At 43.5% G+C, this 19,548-nt stretch overlaps 1 protein-coding gene and 1 long non-coding RNA gene across 2 annotated transcripts in view; both read left to right on the top strand.

Moving 5' to 3' along the window:
* Positions 1-7,576, top strand: part of LGI2 (leucine rich repeat LGI family member 2) — a 28,204-nt gene extending 20,628 nt beyond the window's left edge. Inside the window, exon 8 of the mRNA XM_079989760.1 lies at positions 5,414-7,576. Coding sequence (XP_079845886.1) covers positions 5,414-6,231 — 818 coding nt within the window. The 3' untranslated portion in view covers positions 6,232-7,576. The remainder of the gene's footprint in view (positions 1-5,413) is intronic.
* A 5,371-nt stretch (positions 7,577-12,947) lies between these two features.
* LOC307223660 lies at positions 12,948-15,484 on the top strand. Its single transcript, XR_013842168.1, has 2 exons — positions 12,948-14,691; positions 15,074-15,484. It is a non-coding gene; the product is annotated as an uncharacterized lncRNA (long non-coding RNA).
* Positions 15,485-19,548: the final 4,064 nt, after the last annotated feature.

Here is a 19,548-nt window from a genome sequence, read left to right as displayed (position 1 = left end):
GCTGAATTTAGGTTGGATCCATTGAAAAATAAAAAATAGTTTAGTCTAGTTCACTAACAAAATGGTTATCATTATGATGGATAGAATATGAGTTCATATATTGCAGGATCCTCAGAGGGTCACAAGATGCCACACTCTAGTTTGACCAAGAAATGGAATGCAAAGCAGAGCTATGCAGCAATAAGTAAACTTGATTCTTCAGTATGGAGTACAGTAACACTATAGACCAAAGCAGATGAAATGTTAGAGATCAAATCTCTTTTAACTCTTAAAAAAACAAAAAGCAACCCTCAGCATCAGAGGTGGGGGGGGGGATTAAATTCAAACCTTGGAAGTTAGATAGGGGGTATTAACCTTGCCATACTTTTTCTCAATATAGGGGGACAGGGCTTCCAGACTGTCACTATTTTGGGGTGGGATTCAGTCATATACTGGCAAATTCAGGGTATGCAATTAAAGTTGATGGGCATTTTTATGCAACAACCCAGCTTGACCCAAATACTGGATATATATTTTTGCTCTAAAGGAAGCAATACAAAGATACACTGGACAGTGTGTTTGATTTGACACAACGTCATCTGACCTCCCCATAAGCAAATTAGAATGAAGGCTCATCAGATAGCAAATGTCATCTAATCTCCCTGCAATTAGAGGTGGTGCCATCATAGTCTTAGACAGCCAGCCCCAAATATTGTTGTTTGGCCCTGCCCAGATCAACCAAGCATTCTTTGCCCCCTCTTACCTTGAGTCCTCCTCCGGAAGGTTTGAGCTGGGTGTCTTTTGGTCTCCAACCAAATCTTCATGTTCCCTCATACAAACACTTTGCTCGCACCTGTGAGGAGATGAGGCAAATCTGTGCAGGTCCGGGGGGGGGGGGTTTACCGTGCAGCGTGGTCTGTGTCCGGTCCGAGGCTGAAGCGGGGTCCAAGGTGTGGTCAGGAACTCTGGCAGAAGAGCAGGACAGGGTGCTGGCAGGAACAGGTAACCAACAATGTTGCTCCCGCAACTTGGGACTGGGGCTGGCTGGCTTTTGTCTGCCCCGAGGCATAGGACGGCCCCAGTCCACAGGTGACTTGCCTCTCCTGGCCTGGAGGCGAGCACTCCTCCTGCGAGAACTTAGTTCCCTCCACCTCTCTGCCCTGAGCCTCTGTAGCTCAGGAGAGGCTGGACCCAGAGGCAACCTCACCTTCCCCTGACAGGGCTGGGAGAGGAGCACCTGCAGGCAATGGGTCCTCGATCACCTCCGGAGCCAGAGTGGATTCAGCTGGTGTCTGCTTCTGAGGATCTGGCACAGGTGAGGGCCCTTCAGGTTCAAGCCCCTGCCCCAGCTCAGCCGGCCCTGGAGGCGGGGACTCCTGTGCAGGCTGGGATTCCTCAGGTTCAGCCTCTGAATCAGATTCCCAGGCCATCACAGGATCATCTAGTCGAACCACCTGCAGTGCAGGAATATGCAGCTGTCCTATTTGGGGACTGAACCTGCAACCTTGGCATTATCAGCACCACGTTCTAACCAACTGAGCTATCCAGGCTGATGCGCTTGAGAAAAATGAATCACAAACCTTTGTGATGAAAGATGCGCCATTGCATTTATTCATTGACTTCTCTCACTTCATAGGATTCTATCAATTTGGCAAGCAGGAATCCACAATGGCCAACTCAAAATGTTAGTCAATGACTTCCTGTCCCTTTCTTCCTCCCATTTCCACCTTAAGACATGATGATGTTTTCTTCAAATCTTCTCCTTCCCTTCCCATTCTATTCTTCCTCTTTACACATGACAGCTCAAAACAAGCCCTGCTCCATGTTACTAGTTGCTAGATAATAAATGACAGTATTATTGAACTGCATTAGGTCTGATTATGGTAAGCAGGCCCATTAGCATGCAAGAAACTGTTCCAATTCACTGTCATTCCCCATGCTCCTGGGGACACCTCTGCCAAAAAATCTAGACTCTGAACTAAAGTAGGGAGGTCTGAACTGATCTATCCTTTTACGTCTTAACTAGACTTTAGGGCAGAGATGGGGGAAATTGTAACTCATGAGCAAACTTCTGGGAGCCTTATGCCAGTAGAGAGTGGGACCAGAGACAAAAGTAGATGGAGCAATGGGTGTGTACAGTACAGCAGGCAACACAAATGTCATGGGTTTACTTACACACACACACACACACACACACACACACACGCGCACACACACACACACACACACCCCTCTTCATTCTCTACCCAAGGAAGCAATAAGTATTATTGCTGTTTAAGGACAGATTTCAGCCAAGCCAAATACTCAAAGATGGCTATAGTAAGGGGTGTAGCTTAGGGCTATATAGAGAGATTTGAGGGCTGCATTCAGCTCCCCATCCCTGCTTTAGGGGACTGTTGGGACACGTTCCTCAGAAGGGTGGAGTAAGCATGGACCAATGGTACCAAATAGTATGGGAAACAGCCCTACTAGAAAAATTAACCAATAAACTGAAACTGACACGGGGACAAACAGAAGAAGACGCCGTTACCCCGGTATGGCTCCCCTTTATCACATAGACAGCCCAACAAGACAATGACAATAATCCACCAACAGCATACAAATCAATATGGCTAACCTGATCCAAAACACCCACCCACCCCACTCACACACGAAAACAAAGATCACCACAGCCAATCACAAACAAACAACCACACCCTAGGCCAACCCCAACCTCTCTCACCACCAAAGGAACACAAGTGAACAGCACAAGCAACGCTGACACCAAACCCTACATATATTGAGCATAATAGAAACATCGCCACCCTCCCTCCACCCCCTTTTTTTCTTCTCCCCCTAATGTCCCAACAAATGAAACGGATTTGTAAAAATCTTACATGGAAAAAATACGAGGCATTACACTTACTTCTGGAAAACAAGAAAATCTTTAATAAAAAATAACAATAAAAATAAATACATCACAGAAGGGGTGCAGCCCAAGACCACCTCTAGTACATCATACGTACATCAGAAGGGATGGTCTAAAACAAAATCCTGAGTGTGTTGTTTATCTCCTGCCTGCCAGGTTACCATCCTGGCCACTCTTTTGTTATGATAACTACCGGTACTCAATTCCAGAATCCAGGCCACAGGCTCACCCTATTCCAGGGGTCAGCAAGGCTTATCGGGCACGCCAGATCACTCCCACAGAGATCCTCCGTGGGCTGGGCCAGCGCAGCGCAATGCCAGAAATCGCATCTGCGCATGTCTGCGGCTCTGGAAATTGCTTCTGCGCATGCCCAGACGCCGGAAGGTGCTCATGCACAGAAGCGATTTCCAGAGCCGCAGAAGAGAGTCCCTGCGCTGCGCTAAGTCAAACTACTCTTAGCCTCTAACCAAGCATGCTACATCACTATGCACAAACTCAACCAAAATGTCCCAATTAAAAGGGACACTTTTTCCAGATGAGACCCCCTCCCCTCACTTGACCCCACCTCCAGCTTTGAAAGAGAAGGCACAATAACCACAAGGCACTTCAGACAACCCACCCTGTTATAGAAGGAAGCCCTTTTCTCACCAGGAGCCAAAACTCACCCTCATGGAAAAACTCTGGTTCTAGACAGCACAGCGCCAGAAGAGGCAAGATGGAGAAAACTTCTCCCCTGCCCAAGGTTCTCACTAAGCTGTATTAGGTGCCAAATCCAGCACACTGAGATGCTCTAGCTCACCCTCACAGTGGTTTTGCTCCCAAAAGATCTGTGGTCTGAGCCTGACAAAGAGGTTTTTAAGAGGTTGACACTGCATTCCTATGAATGTCTACTCAGAAGTAAAACCTGTTGAGTTCATTGGACTTATTCACAGGTAAGTGTTCGGGATTGCAGCCAAGGAATTGTTCAGCACTGCCTGTTTGGTGATTCTCAGCTCATATTTTTGCTGACCTTTCACTGGAAACTATTGCACTTGAAAAAAACAAATACAAAACATCATGTTTGTTGTTTGTTCAAGTTAGTCAATTTATGGTGTTTAGGTGAAGCTTTAAAAAAAATGTTGGGTGTTGTAGAAAGATGATGTTCCCCTTAGCAAGGAACAGGAAGTACGGTAGGGTGCTGTATGGATAGGACATTTATAGAGTCAAATCAAGTCTATTTCAGCATGGCTGATTCTCTCAAAGCGTAGAAAGGGCTTTCTTGTTGATCAGCAGCAGACACCCAAGGTTGTTAAGGCTGAAAGGCTACTATGCCGATTTTTAAATCTGTACATGTAGCAGCCCTTTTGCTCAGTAGCTCTGCACCAGTCACTGCACCTATTATGCTCTCAAGAGGTGTTTCCAAGACTACTTTGGTGGATGCCTCCAGTCACAACATTTACTGGAAGGACCAGCAACAGTTATTTAAATGAGCTAACAACAGGAGGGGTCCATAAATATGACTGGTAGAGTTGACTCCAGTATTCCTTGTTTGGGACTTCAAGAATCACATGGGTTGGGATATAGCCTGGTAAATGATCATCGATTGGGTATGCTCAGGCTACGGCTCCCTGTACAGCAGATGGGAAACTTGTGGTCCTTCAGTTTTCAGGCTACAATTCCAAGATCCCTGAACGTTGGCCATGTTGGCTGGGAATGATAGAGGGCCACAGGTTCACCATCCTTCCTCTACAGGCACAGAAGTTACTCTTTTTTTGCTGTAAGTATTAGGAATCTGGCCTCTTGCCTTTACCTGATCAACAGAGGAATAATTTGACTTTCCTGCATTTCAGGCTCTGGCTACCAGCTCAAGCTAGAGAGTTTTCTAAGAACCTTAGCTTGATTGCCTAGATCAGAGATGAGGAGTCTGTAGCCCTCCAGATGATGACAGACTCCAGTCCCCATCAGCATTATGACTGATGGTCAGAGATTATGGGAGTTGTACTCCAGCAACATTGTAAAGATCTGTCTTTTTGCCCGGGCTTTCACTGACCCTTAAGATTGTTTTTGTTTTAATTCCCAGAACTGCTATTTTAGATGCTTTTATACTACTGTTACACTACTGATTTTATGTTGTGTTCTTGTTTTAATGATGTACACCAAGTAGATATTAGTGTTAAAATATTAAGTGGTTTATAAATGTTTTTAAATAAATGAATAAATAAAACAAATGGAGGGCCCGCTCTAGATTTTGATATAGCTGTCCAGAGCATCAGACTGACCCAAACATTTCTCCAGCATTGAAATTTTTAGCCCTATCAACAACGTACTCCATTGGGTCCTCTTTAATGTTGACAGTAGTGCATTTCAGATCTTCAGAGGCAAGGTTAATATGGTATTCTCAGTGGAAAGAAACATGGTCGCTTCATAACTATCTTGACTGCCTGGATTATGTTGGTTTCATTCAAAAACAATGATGAATTGGTCAATATATTGTTTAAAAGATTTAATTGTACTCTGCTGATATTGCTACTTTGTTTGAGCCAACAGGTCAGTCCATAGTGGGATGCAAAGCTATCTTGATTGATGATCAGGTTTTTGTGGTGGTGGCTCAGCTTTTTGGTGGCTCACACATTTATAAGTATGAGGAAGGCTGGACAAAGTTTGTCAAATTCCAGGACATAGAAGTTTCCCGCATTTCAAAGCCGAATGACATAGAACTCTTTCAGATAGAGAGTGAAACCTTTTTTGTCATCGCAGATAGCTCAAAAGCTGGTCTGACGACAATTTATAAATGGAACAACAAGGGATTTTACTCTTACCAGTCCTTGCATGAATGGTTCCGGGACACAGATGCTGAGTTTGTTGATATAGATGGAAAATCTCATCTAATCCTGTCAAGCCGCTCACAGATTCCCATTATCCTTCAATGGAACAAAAATTCCAGAAAGTTCCTCCCACACAGTGAGATACCCAACATGGAAGATGTGTTGGCTGTGAAAAGCTTTCGAATACAGGACAACCTCTACCTCTCACTTACAAGATTTATTGGCGACTCCAGAGTCATGATGTGGAATAGCAAACAGTTTGTGGAAATCCAAGCTCTGCCTTCCCGGGGAGCCATGAGCCTTCAGCCGTTCTCCTTTAAGAATCATCACTACCTAGCCCTGGGAAGTGACTACACCTTCTCCCAAATATTCCAGTGGGATAATGAGAAGCAGCTCTTCAAAATATTCAAGGAAATCTATGTGCAGGCGCCTCGTTCATTCACAGCTGTGTCAACTGATAGAAGAGATTTTTTCTTTGCTTCCAGCTTTAAAGGCCACACACAAATATTTGAACACATAATTGTTGACTTGAGTTTATGAAGGAGCTGTGGGAGGGAGGTGGGAGGGGGCAACTCATGTACAGTGACATTTTCACATCAAAACAAATCAAAAGGACAGATTACTCATTTTCTGAAGTTAGGATGTGCCTGTGGCATTAGTCAGGAGTTTTCTGAACTTTATAGAAGTTTGCATATTTAATCAGGGATCGCATTAACTTGGTTAAATGCATGCCATGCCCATTTTACCATTGGTAAAGACACTTTAAAGCCTATAATTACTCAGAAAAAGTGTGCAATGCATTAGAATTAATTCTAACACATCAACAACATTGATGTAAAATCGAGAATGGAGAAGGGAAACCAAAAGAGGCAGGATAGCCGTGCGTAGAAAGAAAAGAAGAGGAAATATCTCCAGTGTGCCAATCCTCCTGTGAGCTGATCTTGGCAGAAACCATATTTACGGACTAACTCAAAAAGCTTTTTGGGGATTTGTAAAAGTTAGCATCGAGATGAAAATGCTGTTACATCGTATTTTCTTCATGCTGGTCAAGGAAGGCAGCAAGAAAATGAGCTCTGCTATTTGGTCTCTGGAGCAACTGTGATAGGAGGAGCCACTAGAGAGCCCTGTCTTTTCAATGTTCAGTCTGATTTAGGGGAGGAGGAAAGAGTGGACATATGATCTGTTCCCTAAATCTCTCCCAGGTGGCTAGTTCACAGCAGCTCCACATTCAGGACTTCATCTGAACTAATCCAACCCACCTCTGCTAATATTTATGGCCTGGCCACTTGTTTTGGAAGGCATACAGCTGCTGCCAACCCACACCTCTAAGATGTTCAGTAAAAGAAGCAAGTGGTGTGATGCCACCACATCCAGCATTACCTACTCCCCATTTTTTTTAACGTTGGCTGTTCCCTCACATGGACCTGGATCTAGCCAAAGTTAAACTTTTCAAAGTACAGTTGATTTCACTGGGACAGAACAACAAATGTGCTTCCTTCTCCCATTGAAAGATTTGCTGCTTAACTTTGGCAGGATCATGCCCTGTTAATTCTGCCTAATTCCTTTCCTTTGCTTCCTGATTACTTTGGACAAGGCTCCCAAGATGTGACCACGAGAACTGGTATTTTGGTAATTTTCACGCTATTGGCCAATTTATGCTTTCAGTTTGTTTAATGCATGCTTAAAAGAATCTCCCGTGCAAAGCTCACACAATCTGAATGGCCTTTTCATTAAAATGTGGACCACCTGATCAGGTGACAGGGCCACAGAGGTGAAGACTGCGTGCAAGAATCAGCTCAGCTTTCAGCTCTTAAACATTCCGAGATTTATTGTAAAAAGGTTTTGTTTGCATTTAGTTCCCCATATTAAAACAGTGAAATGCAAAGCTGTACTGACATTGAGTGGTTTCAGGATGATGGGGTGGCAGTGGCAGAATCCTATCATTCTTTTTGCTTACAATTTTATTGATTTCCCCCCGAGAAAAAAAATGTTTATCAACAAGGACATTTATACTAATAATCACAATGACAGCGACAACTTTAACCCAGTCCCACTGCTAAAAGACTTACAAATATAAGAAAGTTCATTATCATATACTACCAAACTAAACGTCTTAATTCTATAACATATTTTCATAAAATTTGACTCCTTTCTGAAGATTGTGAACCAGATTTTGTTATGCTTGTCTGTGCAGAGTCCGCTATGGTTAGGTTTGTATTGCAATCTTGCATTTTTTCTAAACCAAAGAGCACCAGTGATAATGTTGGCAGGTTGCAACACAAGAGATCAGACCTTCACCTTTATAGACATTAACATGCAGTGAGATAGATTGCTGTATTCCACTGCTCAGCACCATTTTCCATCTTCCTAAAGTAAATGGGTCTTCAGTTTTACCCCCTGGTAGCTGGGGAAGTAGGATGACAACGCAAGAAGAAATATAAATTACGCAGCACAGTGGCAGAAGCCCTACTTTTTGGTACAGGCAAATTTGTAATTGATGACTTGAAACCTGGCAACTTTTACTAAGGAACACAAATTATCAGGAATATGTGCACATCATTATATCATCTTAACATGGACTTTTTCAAAAAGTGTATTGTGGTTCTGTTTTCATTGCAAAGGTCTGCAACTGCATTGTTTAGAAACAGAGCTTTTCAAATACCCACCACTCTTATTTTGAGCACTGTGTTTTACATAACATTTCTGCACCATGTGAGCCAAATCCTCTTTCTCCCTACTCGTTTTAGTCAAGCCAGTGAAGCGATGGCTGTTCGCATCGGTGTTAAATGAAGCACTGAAAATGTTAGCAGTAGGTCACTCCAGGCAATCCAGCTGTTAAAAAGCTATGAAGATGCCAAAATGAAGCAGCTCCAGTGCATGACTCAAGAATCAAACTTTGTTCAGCAGCGTTTAAAAACAAATGCTACAGATGAGAGAATGCAGGTTGTGGCCTTCATTAATCACAATTAGAATGGACCTGCAGTGTGTGGCGGCTTTGTTGTAACCGGCTATGAGACCCTAACAAACAGGTTTCGTTTTTCACTCAGGTTATAAATCAAAGCCATCCTATAGCAATACCAGTTATTTGGGCCTTCTCCACACTTACTTTCCTTCTGCTCTTTCCAAGCATAGATCGCAATTTAAAGTTCCATGCCTGAGCACCTTCCCCCCCCCCTTTTTTTTTTTTTTTTTTGCTTTGGTGCTTTCTCCATGAAAACCCGCTCTTTAAATCTCAATTGGAGCAAATGTCAATCTGCAGAAAACCTAATTTGATGTTTGGTCTGATCCAGCTTTTAAAAGCAGATTCTTGCAGAGAAAGCACAGGACAAAAAATAAAATGTTTGGACATGCAGTGTTAAAAGGTGCACCTCTGTCTGGAAAGAGTGGGGCAATCTGTAAGTATGGATAAGCACTTTATCTCAACAGCAAAAAAGATTGTGATCAAAAATAGGCTTAGCCCAGATGATTTGACTTTCCCCCACCATAGTCTACGGGTCGGAAACCACTCTCAGGGCTTGGATACAGCAATATCTGGCATGTTACAGCAATAAATATTTTGATCAAAATTTGGAGAAAATATTTTGATCAAAATTTGGAGAAAACAGCAAAGAATCTTTTAACACAGATTTATTGGGAAATAAGGTTTGTAATAATAATAATAATAATAATAATAATAATAATAATAATAATTTATTATTTATACCCCACCCATCTGGCTGAGTTTCCCCAGCCACTCTGGGTGGCTCCCAATGAAGTGTTAAAAACAATACAGCATTAAATATTAAATGCTTCCCTAAACAGGGCTGCCTTCAGATGTTTTTAAAGATAGGATAGCTGCTTATTTCCTTCACATCTGAAGGAATGCGTCACTACCGAGAAGGCCCTCTGTAGACTAGAGAACACTTTTTTCAAATGCAGTTATGAAAACTTACGTCAACAGTCCTAGTAGTATTCAAGGTGCCATAAAGCTGTTGTTTTTTCTGCAACAGACTTAAGACAGCTTCCCCTCTGGATTCCAGAGATTATTTAACAGGTTTATATCCCACTGGAATCAAAGAGAACCAAGCATTTAATTATTCCATTCTGTTTATTTCAATGAGCTATATATGTACCCAATTATCTCTGGATTGTTGCTGAAAATTCTCCCTCTGTGCCATTCCATTGCAAATTAACTGTGAGACTTTCTGCAATACCCACAAATCATCTTAGAACCCCTTTCCCCCAACCAGGCTATTTAACAGAAGCTCTGATTGCCCTCAGTTTTCCTGTTCATGGAAAGGGAGTACATATGGTCCGCTCTAAAAATGGCTCTTGACTTCTGTGTTATGATACATGGCATGTGAACAAATAGGTTCACATTACAGAATAGTATTAGATAATAATATGAAACCTGAATCCTTTTATTAAAATGGAGCTGAATGCACCTTGGGAGGGATCTAACCTGTAGGAGCTGTGATTTAGGACACCTTCCAGCTAAAGCTTTAGTTCTGTATTTCAGCTGGAGCAATTTCATCGTAAGCTCAAGACATAATATGCACATGGTCTGCCCGTTTTCTTTTCATAACAGCGCTGTGAGGTTAGGGTGAGAGCCACTAAACTTCCAAGGCTGAGCGAAGTCCTAAACCACTACGCAAACAACTACAGTGGTACCCCAGGTTACATATGCTTCAGGTTACATACTCCACTAACCCAGAAATATTACCTCAGGTTAAGAACTTTGCTTCAGGATGAGAACAGAAATCGTGCTGCAGCGGTGCAGCGGGAGGCCCCATTAGCTTAAGTGGTGCTTCAGGTTAAGAACAGTTTCAGGTTAAAAACAGACCACCAGAACGAATTAAGTACTTAACCCGAGGTACCACTGTAAACCACTGGCTTAGCTCTCACTGAAATCAATGGGAATTTAACTGCCTTTCTGTAACATAGTTTCTTATGCTGCTAACTACAGTGGTACCTCTGGTTAAGTACTTAATTTGTTCCAGAGGTCCGTTCTTAACCTGAAACTGTTCTTAACTTGAAGCACCACTTTAGCTAATGGGGCCTCCTGCTGCCGCCGCGCAGCCGGAGCACGATTTCTGTTCTCATCCTGAAGCAAAGTTCTTAACCCGAGGTACTATTTCTGGGTTAGCAGAGTCTGTAACCTGAAGCGTATGTAACCTGAGGTACCACTGTATACTGGAGATAAGAAGTGTCATGTATGTTGTTGTTGTTGTTTAGTCGTTTAGTCGTGTCCGACTCTTCGTGACCCCATGGACCAGAGAACGCCAGGCACTCCTGTCCTCCACTGCACCCCGCAGCTTGGTCAGACTCATGCTGGTAACCTCGAAAACACTATCCAACCATCTCATCCTCTGTCGCCCCCTTCTCCTTGTGCCCTCCATCTTTCCCAACATCAGGGTCTTCTCCAGGGAGTCTTCTCTTCTCATGAGGTGGCCAAAGTACTGGAGCCTCAGCTTCACAATCTGTCCTTCCAGTGAGCCCTCAGGGCTGATTTCCTTCAGAATGGAGAGGTTTGATCTTCTTGCAGTCCATGGGACTCTCAAGTCTCTGTTCTCAATTCCAATAGATTTCTATAGATTTCAATAGATTTGCACAGCTGAGTCCTTCGTTCAGAATACCAAATCTCCTGTAGTTGGCTGTCTTTAATAGGTCTCTCCTGATTCCTTGAATGAGTCTCATGCAGCAAGATATAACAGGCACATGGGAGCCAGCCAGCAGCATCTTTTCCATTAGTATACTCCTGTTAGAAAGCCAAAGGTATTGAACATACATCATTATAAATATATGAAAGGCTACATTTTAAAGCTAGGAATTCTCAGTAAACATCTTTCATAAAGGTCTATGGCACTGTAATCCTAATCACTCTCTTGGAAATAGGCTCCATAGATTTCGTCAAATTGATTTCCGTGCGTGCAAGCCGTCTAAGCAAGGATTTACAAAGTGAAAATGCATTGGCCCTGATCCAGTTCTAGTTACAGCAAACTAGATGTGCATCTTAACTGTGGCCCCAGATTAGTGGTAGATCAACCAGTTCATTTCTAGTCTGTGTCAGTTTTGCACGTGTTAATCCACAAATCCATTTCAGCCCATTTCTGTATTAATCCATTAATAGTTAAAAAAGAAATTCACACTAAGATTCATATTTAAATACATGTTTATATATTATCGCAATTTATTTCTATATGTATTTTATCTCAAGTACACATTTTTAATGCATTTTGGTACATTTGTTGAGCTAAGAACACGATCATAAGGTTCAGAGAAATGCAAAATCTAAAGGATAATTACATTCTGATCCTCATATTAGTTGGTGTGTGTGTGTGTGTTTGTGTGTGTGTGTGTGTGTGTGTGTGTCTGGCGATCACACACAGGGCCCCCGGATGTTTGACAGTCTATTGACCCTGTGCCGCCACTGCGATTGCATTTTCCACTGCCACCACCCCATATCTCACAGGGACACACGGAATCCAGTCAGTTGTTAACATAAAAAGATAATCAAATTTATTTTTAAATGCAGGAACAAGCTTATGGTTTCAGTTAATTTTTCTCTTGTCAGTTTCTTTTTCTTAGTTCCTAACAACTCCAAACTGATTATTCCAACTGTCTATCTGACTCCACCTAACAATTCCTCTCACTCTCTCACAACACAACTCGACCAGCCCACACCTAAACCTCCCTCTTCCTTCTTCAACTCCCAAACCTCAACCTCAACTCCCAAACCTCAACCAACTCAACTGACTTTCAAAGCCTCCCACTCTAATTTTTATTCCCTCCTTGCATTCTCACTGGCCAATCACATCACACCTATTTTAACCCAAAATCAAGTTCTCCAAGCTTCCCTATCCCATTGGGGAATGTGCATTGGAAAATGTGTCAGGAGATAACAGATCAATGTTGTCCAGCTACAGGATGCCAATTCAAATCTTGCCTTTGTCCTAAACTCACTAGATGGCCATAGGCCTCAGTACTTTCAGAGCCAATGTGGGGTAATAGTCCCCTACCCTCCAGGATTGCTGCAACAATTCAAGATAATATGTATCATGTACTTTGTGCACTCAAAAGTGCTGTACAACTGATATTGTTACTGTATTTTTTGCACCACAACACTCACTTTTTTCCTCCTAGAAAGTAAGGGGAAATGTCTGTGCGTGTTATGGAGGAAATGCCTACGGGTGGCATGCCTACGGATTTTCCTCCTCTAAAAACTACGTGCGTGTTATGATCGGGTGCGTGTTATAGAGCGAAAAATACGGTAATTATCATCATAATCTATTATGGATTGACTAATAAATTCTGACAGATCTGATTATCTTCTTCGTCCAGCTGTGCATCTATATTGATTACATGCATGAAAAGCTGCTTCCATGTGTGTGATCTCTGTTTTCTGGATTGGGCATAATCCAGAAAAAGTTAGTTGCCACAAAGGGCCACTGAAAACAAGGTTGTGGTTAACTGGGGACTTTCAGCACAATCCTATATGCCTGCTCAGAAGCAAGTCTCATTGATTTCAACAGGGCTTGCTCCCAAGTAAGCGCGCATAGGATTGCAGCCTTTGTTTCTATTAAATTATTGTCAAGTTGTACCCACTGGGTCAGTGCATGCCTTTCCAAAACATTTACATATGAGTAAGCGTTACTGGAACATTCAAGTGGCTTTGTCTCCAGTAACTTCAGAAAAGTAGTGAGTTATATGCAATTAAACTATGTATAATGAGGCCAATTAGATGAAGAAAGAAAGAGAAACACATATATACACACATACAGCAAAACAAGCCAAATTCAGTTTCAGTAATAATAGTTTCAGTAAACTAACAAAAAGGAGATGCTTTAATCCCATTTGAAATCAACACTTGGCATCCCATGAACCAACCACTGAAAAACTATCCATTCCAGTGGAATTTAGGAACAGCTAAATTGTTACATCTTGCACACAAAGAATCTGCATGGAATAGCACATTTATAATAGTCAGTTGGGAAAGACATATATATATATAACCAGGGGATACAATTGCCTAATGCCCTAATCTCATGCAAAGATATGTGCTCCATAGTCAACTGAAATAAACAGGGACAGCTACTAGCTCTGTGTAGGACTGCCCTAGAAAACTTTAGTATTTGGAAGTGATTCCTAATGAAAATAAATAGAAATTACTTCCAAGCAAGCATGAGCTAATAATCTAGCCAAAGTGAAATGGACATGTGCCCCACTGACCTTAATGGGGGACAGTTACAGAGAGAACTGCATGCTTAACTCTCTTGTGGAAAGCAGTGGAATTTAAAAGAACTTTGCTTTGGGTGATCATTCCCATGCTTAGGATATCCTGAGATACATTTACATCATAGCAGGATTATTGGGAGTTTGGGGGAACAGGCTAGCTTTTCTTTTGCAATTCCCACCATTGCTAAATCAACAGTGATTTCGCTTGTGAAAACTAAGCACACCAATAATTCTCTTATTTGGCTTGGACTTAATTCTTCCATTAGAATTAACAGGGAGCAAAAATGTTTAACTTTGGCATTCCCATGCCCTTGGTGTTTGGAAGGTAACAGAATAGTACTGACTTATGCCTGGAAGGCATTGAAATCTCAGTGGACCAAAAGGAAAATAGGCAAATAAGATGACTTCAGAGAAGAGACATTTTGATTTCTGTCACATCTTTTTTCTTAAAACACACAAAAAAACCACTTTAGAATGTAAAAGAATATCCTTGTTGAATCATCCACTGCTTTTCAAGCGCGAAAAGTGGAAACTACAGAAAAGACAAAAGCCCAGGGTGCAAAATGTAATTTGGTGTTGTTTGTTTGCTTGTTCGTTTGTTTAAAGAGCTTGGCTATAGGTTAATCCAAACGCAACTATCGATGCAATCCTATTCATGTCTACTCAGACGTCAGTCCCACTGAATTCAATGGGACTTACTCCCAGGTAACTGGGTACTGGATTTCAGCCGATGTTGTTACCATTGCCTGGGTTTGGTGAATGGACAATGGGCATGATCCATGTCTAGTTAAGCACATTTAAAGGTAAAGGTAAAGGTACCCCTGCCCGTACGGGCCAGTCTTGACAGACTCTGGGGTTGTGCGCCCATCTCACTTAAGAGGCCAGGGGCCAGCGCTGTCCGGAGACACTTCCGGGTCACGTGGCCAGCGTGACATCGCTGCTCTGGCCAGAGCCAGAGCCGCACACGGAAACGCCGTTTACCTTCCCGCTGGTAAGCGGTCCCTATTTATCTACTTGCACCCGGAGGTGCTTTCGAACTGCTAGGTTGGCAGGCGCTGGGACCGAGCAGCGGGAGCGCACCCCGCCGCAGGGATTCGAACCGCTGACCTTTCGATCGGCAAGCCCTAGGCGCTGAGGCTTTAACCCACAGCGCCACCTGCGTCCCTAGTTAAGCACATTTAAGTTGCATTAATTCCACTGGCAAGAGTTCAGCATACACATTTTAAATCACATCAAAATCGGTGGGTCAAAAGTGTCTAGCTTTGGCTGGATCACACCCTGTATTGTTTTAGTTTAATATCTATGCGTATCTCATACTCACATTCATCTAAAACTTGTACAACTTGTTCAGTGTGTACAAGGAGGAGTGGTAAAAGAACAATTGGCCATACAGTTTTTAATGTATTATGTGTAAATGAGGTAGTTTATAAAAGTACAACACAGTCCTGTGGCGGCAATAAAAACATTTTAATGCTGTACATACATATAGCTCTTTTATGGAAATGAGATTATTAACCTTAAATGCTACTAATGCATATGTGTACCCTGTTAGTATGTGAATAAAGTTAGCAAAACAATGGTCATGATGTCTTGTGTCTAAAAATGGCTCAAATACGCAAGGAACAAGTGAATGGAAGTGGACCTCTATGGAGAATGATTTCCTTGTGATGTCAGATGTTCCTCACATTGAAGCTCTCCTGTCTGCCACATGAAATGAAGCTCTTTCTAGGGAAAGCGCCAGGGTAAGTGCAAGGCAAAAAGTATATTATTATTATTATTATTATTATTATTATTATTATTATTTATACCCCGCCCATCTGGCCGGGCTTCCCCAGCCACTCTGGGTGGCTTCCCAAAAAATATTAAAATACTGTAATACATCAAACATTAAAAGCTTCCCTAAACAGGGCTGCCTTCAGATGTCTTCTAAAAGTCTGGTAGTTGTTGTTCTCTTTGACATCTGGTGGGAGGGCGTTCCACAGGGCGGGCGCCACCACCGAGAAGGCTCTCTGCCTGGTTCCCTGTAACTTGGCTTCTCGCAGTGAGGGAACCGCCAGAAGGCCCTCAGAGCTGGACCTCAGTGTCCAGACGGAACAATGGGGGTGAGCGATATAGATGAGCTGTCAGCCACTCTCCTAGCCAGCTCACCCAGGCCTTTATCTGAAGAGTGAGAATAAAGCCACTGGCCTTTTCTCAAAGTGAAGCAGTGAAGAGATGGGGTAACTGCCAGAGAAACCACCAGGGCTGCCACTGCTAATGGAACAGGAAAGAAAAAGAAAAACATTTGAATATTAGAGAGGAGGAGTTGGGAGGCATCATGGAGAAGAGGAAGGCGGTGCTGGCATCACTGGTGCCAGAAATAAAGGGATAGGGTGGGAGTGGCAGGGAGAAGAGCAGGGAAGTGGAGGCATAACATTTTGTAGTGGGGCTGGCAGACCGTAAAGTTCCTTCAACAAAGGTGTAACACGTGCATGGCTAGCACTGGTACAAGTGGTTCCCCCACCCCACAGGGTGCTGAGCCAAGGAGGTGCAAAATAATACTACTACTACCACTACTAGTAAAGATAAAGGGATCCCTGACCATTAGGTCTAGTCGTGACCGACTCTGGGGTTGTGGCGCTCATCTCACTTTATTGGCCGAGGGAGCCGGCGTACAGCTTCCGGGTCATGTGGCCAGCATGACCCAGCCACTTCTGGCGAACCAGAGCAGCGCACGGAAATGCCGTTTACCTTCCTGCTGGAGCGGTACCTTTTTATCTACTTGCACTTTGACGAGCTTTCAAACTGCTAGGTTGGCAGGAGCAGAGACCGAACAACGGTAGCTCACCCCGTCGCGGGGATTCGAACCGCCAACCTTCTGATCGGCAAGTCCTAGGCTCTGTGGTTTAACCCACAGCGCCACACTACTACATATGTATTTATATGCATACCTACTGAGAAGATCCATAAAAAGCAACTGCAGCAAAAGGATTTATCGTGAAAATAAGAAATTCTGCCAAATTCTTTTTCGCTCATGTCAGGGGTTCAGGAGCAGAGGCACAGGGAAGAGAGGAGATGGAGAGCGAAGGGGAAGAATCCGAGGGGAGCGTAGGAGAAGAGGACAGTGGACCGAGGGATTCCATGAGCCTCTCCAGCGAATCGGAAGATTCACAGAAGGGGGCGCCAGTGGCCAGGGGTAGGGGGTTCCCAAGGGGAACGCCCCAGGAGCAAGGGGGGAGCAGGGACTCCCAGAGCAGTAGTTGGAAATCAGGACCAGCTTCCCCACCAGAGCAGAGTGGGGGGGGGGGGAGAGTCCCAAGGATTGGGGCCAGTGCATTCCCCACCAGGGAGAGAAGATAAGGCAGGGCTGACCACACCTCCATCGGAGAGTCAGACAACGGAGGGGAGGTCAGATCCGGCCAGTATCCCGGAAGAGGGAAGCAGTGACAGAAGTAGTGTAACGGTCAGGAGGAAGGTCACTGGGTTGGCGCGAGAGGCAAGTTCAAATGTACAGGAGCGCGGGACAGCAGAGAATGAGGATTGGGAACCGGGTCCTAAAGCCCGCCGGAGGGAGGGGGAGGAGCTAAGCGACTCAGCGTCGGAAGAGTCCAGAAAGGGCAATGCCCCAGCAGGCAGGAGGACCCAGAGGAGGAGAGAGCAGCGTAAAAGGTGGAGCAGGGCTAGGATCTTAAACTGGTGTCATAGGGGAGGAGACTCAGACGGTACTTCGCCGGTCTAGGGTTTAAGACGTAGAGCTGCGTGCTGCGGCTTTGAAATGGAAACTGAACCTCAATAAAGACTTTTGTACATAACGGCAGCCTAGCATTGGTCCTCTGTGAGCTGGGACCTAGAGGCAGCTCTGACAGCTCAGAATTACCATATTACCTGCCATATTACGAAAGCCTGTCCCTGGCATGGTAAAATGCTCCAATCAGTACTCCAGCTGCTGAATTCTGCACTAGCTACAACTTCTAAACCAATTGCAAGGGTAGAGCATTACAGCCATCCAATCACGAGGTTATTAATGCATGAATCAGAGTGGCTGAGCAATCCCTATGTAGGGAAAGTTCATAGTTGTTGCAGCATCTGTGGTTGGTGCTCCTCACCATCAATGGCATTTGACCTTCAATTGACAGCGTTGCCTCCAGAGCATCCCCAAATGATGTGGCTGCTCTTTCAGGGGAAGTGGAAACCCATTCATTAGAAATTTCCTAGTTCCTGGACCTGGGAATCACTTAACCACAGAGTGAGTCTCCATTTTCTGTTTTTGGCCATCACTGCACCCAGGCGCTGGTGTTTAGGTCATGTACAGGCTCTCTTGATTCAGATGTTACAGAGAAACAGAGCAGAGTGTCATCAACATTCCTGCTGACACTTTGACTCAAAGCTCTTAATGACGGCTTCCAAGAGCTTCATGCAGATGCTGAATAGCTTTGGGATCAAGATAGTACAAACATTTTCAACAGCCAATTTCACCGTGTTCCTTGCCCCTTGCAAGGAGGCAGAATTTTTGAAAGCAAACGTTGGTAACCTTGCTTCACATGGCAACCAGCAATTGATTAAGATTATTTGACTTGAAGACATGCTGTGACCACACAGTTTATGCATTAGATTTTGTAAATAGCTTTTTACCCAAACTTTGACCAAAAACAGGATCCATTAATTTACTAGGGAACATCTTAAAAGCTTCATTCTGGCAACAGCCCACTCAAAATTCCAGACAGAAGCACTATACTGAAAAGCACATTAGTATCCCTTTCTGTTCAGTGAAAGAACAGAACTTCCAGGGTTTTCTGGCACTGATGTGTCCATCCATTGGCAGGTCTCCATGTACCTGCTTTCAATTATTTACAGTCTAGAAGAAAATAATAAAAAATAACAACAAAGAGCTGAGAAGCATATCCAGGCTGGGAAAGGCGTCACTCACCAGAGATATATGGCTGTCAAACAATGAACATTGGATCTCAAATGGCCTTCAGACAATTAAATGGTCAGTATGGTGTTGGCTTCTTCTCCTCGCTTCCTGGGCTGCAAAGTTTTATTAGTAGAAAATAAAAACTCTGTACTAACTCCTTCTAAGTCCTGTTGATTTCAATGGGAGTTTCAAGCATTGCATAAAGGTTGTGATGCTAAACAATCTTATTCAGAAGCAACTCTGTTGTAATCTAAACACGCTTACAGTTGCGTTGCAAATCTCTTCCATTGAAATCAATGGCTATGAAAGCCCCAATCCTGTGCACACTTTTCTGGGAGTAAGTCCCATTCCCACCGAACTTGGTGGGTCTTAGGCCCAAGTAAACAATACTATTGGGCTCAAAAGTACTTAACTTTGATTGGATTGTGCCTATAATGTTTCTCCCATGTAACTGCTTGCAGTAATGTGTTCCATACAGGAACGCCTGTATCTAATGACTGGTCTGTGCTAGCCAGAAATTTAACAGGTGCATTTGGGGGGGGGGGGAGCTACACAATGAACATCTGCCTGCTGTGTGATTGTCAAAGATGCAAAAACCTTTCTTGAAAAACAGCGGCAACTGTAGATTTTTGTATGTACAGTGGTACCTCAGGTTACATACGCTTCAGGTTACATACGCTTCGGGTTACACACTCCACTAACCCAGAAATAGTGCTTCAGGTTAAGAACTTTGCTTCAGTATAAGAACA

This window comes from Podarcis cretensis (genome assembly GCF_951804945.1).
Source record: "Podarcis cretensis genome assembly, chromosome: 9".
Taxonomy (NCBI): Eukaryota; Metazoa; Chordata; class Lepidosauria; order Squamata; family Lacertidae; genus Podarcis; species Podarcis cretensis.
Note: the sequence above shows the minus strand (reverse complement) of the source record. Positions and strands in the feature narration are given on the sequence as shown.